The 8673-nt window shown below is 43.2% G+C and overlaps 1 protein-coding gene across 1 annotated transcript in view; it reads left to right on the top strand.

Annotated features, from left to right (window-relative positions):
- The first annotated feature begins 806 nt into the window (after nucleotides 1-806).
- Nucleotides 807-8673, top strand: part of LOC138982922 (homeobox protein Nkx-6.2-like) — a 62722-nt gene continuing 54855 nt past the window's right edge. The window contains 1 exon segment of the mRNA XM_070356318.1: nucleotides 807-2205. Within this exon segment, the coding sequence (XP_070212419.1) occupies nucleotides 1549-2205 (657 nt within the window). The 5' untranslated portion in view covers nucleotides 807-1548.

Below are 8673 nucleotides of genomic sequence, written 5' to 3'. Positions count from 1 at the left end.
AGTGAAGAGATTAAAAAAAATCAATTTCTTCCGTGACTCCGTCAAGAAAGTTAACGTTACTTTGTCCTGGTTAGTTTATGTTCAAACATTATTGGCATGACAGAACGACACCGCTCCGACCTACTTCAGTCTTTCCCACGTGGCGAGGCGTGGTTAAAAACAAAGACAAAACGGAGCAGACGACACTGAAACTGTCGCCTGCCCAGTTGAGACCGCGGCCATTTTTGTCGTCTGCTTCAAATCGCAATTCCGTCATTTCTTTGCAGTCGCGTCGGCCCGCCGCCATCCGCGTCGCTGGGAACTGGAACCCATTGTTTGGAAATTTCCCAGCATCCAGATCCGAGTCTACACAGAACCAATAGACCGCTAATGTCAACTACATCACCGCGCAGTGACAGAGAAGGCGAGGCGGTGCTATAACGCCTGACGGCCTTTTCGAGAGGCAGCGCTTTGCAGCCAATCAGCGCGCTGAGTAGGCGGAGCTTAGCGCTAGCCAATGAGACACGGCGTGGCGGGAGGTTGTGGGCGGGGCGACCTGTCGCGGCATGAAGCGGCGGGTGAATGGGAAAAGGTGTGTGATGAATGAGTGTCGGTGGCCCGGAGATTACAGATAGGCCTTATGTGTGTGGCGGCGTCAAGCAGGCATTGCTCCGTGTGTGTGTCTGTGTGCAAAGAGCTGGAGAGAGATACAGAGAGCATTCTTGCGGTGTTTAGTGAAGTAAGCCAGACAGAGAGTGAGTGACTGACAAGAGGAAACAAAACAGTGACTGACGGTGTGAAGGAAAGCTCAGTCAGAACTGAATCAGCCGAGGAGCTACATCGAGTGATACAGCAGATACAGCACGCTGGCAGCATTTTCAGTGTCCTCAACTGTCGGCAGCGGACTCACCACCGACAGAAGAACCCAAAACAGTCCTGGCGGCCTCACAGGACACGCTCGCCAACGCTCGAACAGCGCATAACGTTGAGTCGCCAGCCCTCCAAGACTGGAAGAGTTCTCAGTGGAAGGAGTACTGTGCCCGTGTGGCGGCCCATCACCACCACCCCAACAGTAGTGTAGACACCAACACCAACGCCTTGCACAACGACCACCACCACCAGCCCAACGACGACGACATCTGTGAGGCCTTGAGGAGGTCCAACGACAACGGTGGAGCTGGTTCGGGTCCTGGAGACCGCAGTGGTGGTTGTGGCGGCCGTGGTGGTGCTGGTGTCGGGGGAGACCCTGCAGGCTATCATGCGTTAGGCGACAGCGTGGAGAGCGGCGGTGTGACAGACGGCACGGACAACCTCCACAACCCCTGGACCTTTGACCCCCGTGGTCAGCAGGCCGTGTGCTCGGCGGGGCGTGACGCCACCACTGACCACCACCACCAGCAACAACAACAACAACAGCAACAGCAACAGCAACAACAACAACATCAACAACAACAGGCAGGGGGAGGTAAATGTGACACCTTCTCCTCCCCCACCCCGTCCTCCTCCTCATCAACTTCGGACCCCTATTACAACTACAACAGCGCCGTAGCGGCGGCAGCGACGGCGGTGATGTTGGACTACTGTACCAACGGGCTGGGCGCGGACCCTTCCCAGGCCGCCATGTACGGCCACCACCACCATCACCACCACAACCCACACCAGAACCCCGCCAACAACGCCGTTTCCTCCCTCCTCAACATGAACATGAATATGAACATGAACATGAACGTCAGCATGAACACGGCCGCCGTCTCCGCGGCGGCGGCGGCAGCCACGGAAGCGGCCGCAGCCGGACGACAACAGGCGGCGGGCGGACACGGCTCCGGGAGCCCGGTGAGTGGGGGTTCGAACTCTGGGTCTGGCGGGGGCGCGGGCAGTGCGTTTGTCCTGAGCAGCCCCCCGCTAGCCGCGCTTCACAACCTGACGGAGATGAAGTTCCCGTCGTCCTCCGCCTTCCTGTCCCAACAGGACTACCAGCAGACGATGAAGCAGATGCAGATGGCCATGGCGGCCGGGTCGACGCCGCACGGGATTAACGACATTTTGTCACGGCAGCCGCGTTATCTGCCCGCCCGGTTCGGGGGCGGCATGTACCTGGGCTCTCCGCACATCCGTTTCCCCAAGCTGGCCGAGCTGCCCGGACGGCAGCCCATCTACTGGCCCGGCGTCATGACCGAGCCCTGGAGGCCGCCGCCTGGTGAGTCTTTGTGACGCCATAATAATGACGTCATCATCATGTGTCTTGTGTCCTTAGTATATGGTTTCACTGTAGCTGGTTGGCCTTTGACGTATAGCGTCATCATTCGTTTTGGTGTCTTTAGAGTTTGCCTTACGTCATCAGGTTCTTCTTAAAGTCATAAAATCAGCTGATAGCACTCCCCTTCCCCACTGCCATGAACTTATTCTATGATTTTGTATTGTGGTATAAACCGTAAACTCATTCTCAGCTACGCCTTATCACGTCATATCGCCTGTATGTGACGTCATATTTCATGTCTCATTTCTTGCTTCCTCCGCTGGCGTCATGACATCACATTTAGGTACGTGTATCTAAAGTTTTATTGCATTGTCCTTTTTAAAAGAGTTTTATTTTTCCATAGTTTCACAATACCCCTTTCTGTACATGAGCATTCTAAATGCATGGTGCCTTTCATGTCCACCAAACATATGTTAATTTGTATTGTATACATGCAAAACTTGATTGTTTGGTTCTACGGGCAGAAGGTAAATTCATTCTTGCCTGGCATTATCACTTTGCGTATATATATATGGAGATGCATCTGTTTGTCCTGCTCCCCATATCAAACTAGATTAGATAGATTCCTTTGATCTGTGGTAAATCTGTTAAAGGTTTATTTTTATTGTTTTCATTTATTTACTCATCCATTAATCCAATCACCCAATCACCAATCCATCCATCGATCCATCCATCCATCCATGTATTTCTTGATTTATTTGAGAATTACTGATAAGCTATATCAGGCGTGTTTGTGAAAATCTTTAAAGCTGAAAAACAATTAAAAACAAAACTAAGACAGACATGCATTGTCTTGCCATCTAACATGCATTGTCTTGCCATCTAAACCCAACATGTACCAAACAAAGATTAGTTTCCGAAAATGTTCCGCATTTTTAAACTGAATATTTTATTTTTAAATTTAAAACTATTTAATTTTGAACACTTAGTAAAGCTAACCACAATACTAAATAACAAAAAAACGAACATAAGTAAATTACAAAAATACACATTTATACGGTTATTTGCGACTGTGAAGGGGACGGGGGTTAAAAGGAAATAAAAACGACAAGACACAACAACAATTAACACGAACAGAAAGAGTCAGACAAACAAAAACAAACAAACCTTTCAGAGAAACAAATAAAGAACACACATATATGATGAATACTCCTTAGCTAACCTGCGGTCACATAAAGATTCTCACCTATAATAAGGCTTCTATATACCTTGAACATAAAACAGTCTAAAACGCGTCTTGTAAGAACAAAGAGCATCTATATACGAAACAGTGTTTTCATGGAGTATATTTACTTTTTTTGACCGGCTTTAATTTGATCCGTCAGATTTTGATAATAACATGGATGTCGTTTGCAGTCAGCAGAACGCTGAAATTTGTTTAATATTGCCAAAAACTTTGCAGTCATTTCGACAGAATTGCCGAAATTTTTCACGGCGGTAAAAGGTGACACCAAGGACTTTATAGAATTTCGGAAAATTGCCCAAACGTTTGTTACCCTTTTGGCAAGTTTGCCGAATCCTTTAGCAAAATCTCTTTATATATACTGTATAAACTTGTGCAATAGCACTTTCAAAACAACAGGAACAATAAACAACAATTGCAGTTGCATCTGGCAGTGCAATCTGATTTGTATCGGTAGTTATAGCAAGTACATGTAATACAGTGAAGAGATTTCATTTTAACAGAACATAACATATCCGTAACGTTTCATGACTGTAGTCCACGCAGTTTAAGAAGCCTGTCTACTTCACTCAGAGCGATGCATTGCATGAAAAATAAGATGTTCCACTCTTTTTTTTTATTGACATTATTATGACCATGATGGTCGCTCCGTCCATGCTCACCAGATTCCCATAGAATGATACATTGAACAACTAAAACTAGTTTTAAACAATTGAGGCGCGCTAAAAATGTTATAAACATGTTGTCGCTTGAGGATGTAAATTGTGTTTTATCGAAGATTGCGCAAATCCGCAGAGCTTGTATATGCTGTTAAAGTCTGTTTCTGAGGAACGTTGACGTTCAAGCCCCCCCCCCTCCCCCCCTCCCCCTCCGTCACCTCATGGCAAATTGTACAAGTTATCTTCAACCTTTCTTTATGACTATTAACAGCTATTGTGTTTTCAGCGTAGCAATAGGGCCCGATATTTAGACGAGACAAGTATAATGCCGACGAGTCGAAGACGAGTCGCATTATACTTGTTCGAGTCTAAATATCGGACCCTATTGCTACGATGAAAACACAATAGCGTTTATATAGCTATTCTGACATTAAATTCTGTGTTAGAATCATGTTTTTGTCAGCGACAAGTACCAGAATGGTCCATGTCGTTGATTGCAGACGACGGTACCCTTTCCGCATGAAGCCACGGAAATAACCGAACATTGAAAAAACCCCGGACATGTATTACGGAGAAAACTCGAGATAACCGGATGCTTAGCATTACGTCAATATGTTAGGAATCATATGACGTCATGACGTATCATGCTTGCCTACGGAGATTGTATGTTCGAAAGTCTGACTTCTGTTGGGAATTCGCGTGGTGAAGACAGCGGTAAATCTGTAGATGATAAGAGAACAAAGATTGTCTCAGAAGAAACGACGAAATGTTTCAGACCGGTAACTTCATTTCAACATTGCACTATACAATGGACGTTCTATGTGACAGGAGAGTTTGCTGATTTTGTGTTAAACATTGGAGAGATCGTCTGCTAGAATCCGAGATAGGTCGCTTCAGATTGCAGCTTCTGGAAATTTGCAAGGTTTGTTGCCTGTTAAAGAACTGGATTTTACACGTAATGTATGTTATGTACAGTAAGCAACAACAAAAACACACACAAAGCAAATGGCATCGTCTGTCGACTAGTCACAGAGTGACAGAAACAAACCTGGCGAGGTATGCGTGTACTTTATTTATACACGTGGAAGAAACCGGAACCATGCGTCTTTGTTATTGCCGATATCGTTTGGATATCGGCAAAAATGGCCAACTTTCGTAGCGTTATGCTTTGATGATCGGAAAAGGGATGTGTGAGACCATCCAATCACAGCCCTCGAATTCCCCCACGTGTCCATCAGAATAGCTATATACATTAACAGTGCTAAATTACATCGAACATGATGGTTAAGGGTTGACTGTCAGTCTTGCTTATTTATGTAGGCTCTTCAGTTTTTGTTATTTTTTCATTTTCATTTATGTATATGATTATCAATATTAAAGACTTTTTATCCTGATGTTGCGTTTAATTCTTATTAATATCGTTCCAGTCGTTACTTTAAGTTAAATGCGAATGAGTTTTTATCAAAATCTGTTTTGCGTTTTCAGGTGGTGTCTGTGAGTATTACATTTTCAAAATCTGTTATGATACACGTGTGAATATTATTATCAAAACAAATGTGATATGTAGTAGATTGTCTTTTAAATACTGCAGCGTTTTGATGAAATATCAATTATTAAAACGTGTTAACAAAATTGTCATGTCTGTCTGTTTCAGAAACAAAACAAAAATGATGAATTGCATGACAGATGAAAATGTCTTTTCTTATATATTTTTCACTTCGTTAATTTGTTATTTACTTGTTTACTTAGTTATCTATTGTCGTTGCTTTCTTGTAATTTGTTTGTCGGACACGTTCAAGTTACACCAGGTTTTGTTTGTTTGTTTGTGTGTTTGTTTGTTTGTTTGTATACATGCAAGTATTTTTTTCACAACTTAAATTTGACCAATCCTTTTTTTTCCTTCTTCTTTTTTTTTCTTCCTCATTTTCTTCATCTTTTTATATAGTTTTTGTTGTTTTGTTGCAGTTGTTATGAATATCGTATAGCTATATATGAAGTTTAGAACATATATATTATTATGATTGTACTCGTAGCTCCTTCGCAGTACCTTTTTGTTTATTTGCTTGTTCGTTTGTTGGTACTAAACTAATTGAACGTAGAGCTATTTAATTCAATAATGCATTCAGTCATCCATGCACTCATTCGTCCAGTCATTCCTTTCCTCGTCCATCCATTGATTCCTTTGTTTCCGTCGCAACGAATTGAGAGAAGAAAAAAAGTATTTGTCAGCTGTTGTTTGTTATTCTTGAAAAGATGTGTTCAAACAATTTCATGACTGGTTGGTTCATTAAGTGTGGCACGGTTTTCCCTTTGTCTTGTGCATTGATTCTCAGTTGTGTCTGTTTTGTGATTTGTGTCTGTTCTCCTAAGGTTGCAGCTCTGCTTCTCCGTTATTAATACGTTTTTTTACTTTTCAGCCCTGTGCACTTTGTTATATTTGTATGGTATATAATGCACGGTAATTCTTTGTCTGAGTTATTATGATTGTTTGTAATTCTCGATTGCTCACCGCACCGTATACTATATATCATACCATGCACCATTTCTTTGTTCTTGCCTTAAATTGAAAAAAGACGCATTTTTTAGTTTAGTGTTCCTATAGCGCCACTCAACCGGTCAAGTCCAAAACAGGCTTTGATTGTGGTATACCCTTTGATTGCAAGTAGCAGAATTTGTTTTATCAAAATATAAGCTGTATTGGTCCATTATCTGACGGGCGCAGTGGCGTGGTGGTAAGACGTCGGCCTCCTAATCGGGAGGTCGTGAGTTCGAATCCCGGTCGCTGCCGCCTGGTGGGTTAAGAGTGGAGATTTTTCCGATCTCCCATGTCAACTTATGTGCAGACCTGCTAGTGACTTAACCCCCTTCGTGTGTACACGCAAGCACAAGACCAAGAGCGCACGGAAAAGATCCTGTAATCCATGTCAGAGTTCGGTGGGTTATAGAAACACGAAAATACCCAGCATGCCTCCCCCGAAATCGGCGTGTGCTGCCTGAATGGCGGGGTAAAAACGGTCATACACGTAAAAATCCACTCGTGCTAAAAAAACAAAAAACAAGAGTGAACGTGGGAGGCTAAGCCCATGAACGAAGAAGAAGAAGAAGAAGAAGAAGAAGGTCCATTATGACACCGCCTTTATTTGCATGCATGGCTGTTGTGTTTAAATGGCCGTTTCTTGAGGGATCTAAGCTTATTCTTCATGCCTTCGAGCTAGGTGATAAGTTAATTGAAAGTCTAGTTCGGAAAATTATATGGTAACATTAAGGCGGGGGATGTGAGTTTTTATTAAGAATTTTTTTTTATATATATATAAGGATTTGTTTTTAGTTTTTATTAAGATGCTTTGTTATATAAAACCTCAAACGCTGCATGTTTAAGAACCTCGACACAACAGCAGCGCTAAAACGTCAATCCATCATGCATGCAGGGCTAGGGGAGCTTATATATAGCCAAGAGCAGATGGTTTTGAGTACAATAGACTTCTCAACACTCGAATCGATAGCGTATGCGCCACTTTTACTTGTATCGGTATTGCATGCATCTATACGGGGAAGGTATTTATACGCTAGCGCGTGTGTGGGGTATTTTGCACCAGTAAGAAGAGAATTCGTTTTATTGTATGCGTCCCTGTTGTATACGTGTATTGGTATTGTGCACAGGCAAGCTATACATAATTCGCTATATATACAGCGTATGTGGTGGATTTTCGGCGCTAGCAAGAAGATAATTTTTCAAGTTATATTTTGTTCTTATACGAGCACTATGTTCAATTGATATTCTGTACTGACTCGTATAGTGAGGAGAGGGGATTTTTTAATTGTTACTTTGTACTGGTGCATGTGTTCTGTACTGAACAAAGGGAGTTTTTACGTTCTCGCGAGTCACTGTGAATGGCCCATGTGTTTATGCCCTGTTTAAGAATCGAGTACCGGGCAGAGAGAAAAGACACTGTGAAGGCGCATTCATGGTGTTTTGCACTTACGAGTATAGAAAGGAGAGACTTTTTACACCCCCGGTATAGGGGTGTGTATAGGATTCGCTCCATGTGTTTGTTTGTTTGTGTTCGCATATAGATCTCAAGAATGAACGGACCGATCGTCACCAAACTTGGTGAACAGGTTCTATACATTCCTGAGACGGTCCTTACAAAAATTGGGACCAGTCAAACACACGGTTAGGGAGTTATTGGTGGATTAAGATTAAGATTAGGATTCGCTCCATGTGTTTGTTTGTTTGTTTGTGTTCGCATATAGATCTCAAGAATGAACGGACCGATCGTCACCAAACTTGGTGAACAGGTTCTATACATTCCTGAGACGGTCCTTACAAATATTGGGACCAGTCAAACACACGGTTAGGGAGTTATTGGTGGATTAAGATTCTACAAGGACTTATACAGGGAGATATTAATGGTCAAAGGGAAATAACCTTCTCAGTTGGTGGCAGTGAGAATGGTTATTTCCCTTTGACCAACGGGGGTGTTTTTCCTACCTCGGAGGAATTTCTTGTTCCAATTGGTATTGCCTGATACATGTATACATTCACTGACGAGTTCAGACGTTGGGGAATTTGTTCAAGCGGTTTTGTGCATGGA

This window comes from Littorina saxatilis, linkage group LG12 (assembly GCF_037325665.1).
Source record: "Littorina saxatilis isolate snail1 linkage group LG12, US_GU_Lsax_2.0, whole genome shotgun sequence".
NCBI classification, from domain to species: domain Eukaryota; kingdom Metazoa; phylum Mollusca; class Gastropoda; order Littorinimorpha; family Littorinidae; genus Littorina; species Littorina saxatilis.
This window is presented reverse-complemented; position numbering and strand designations above follow the sequence as displayed.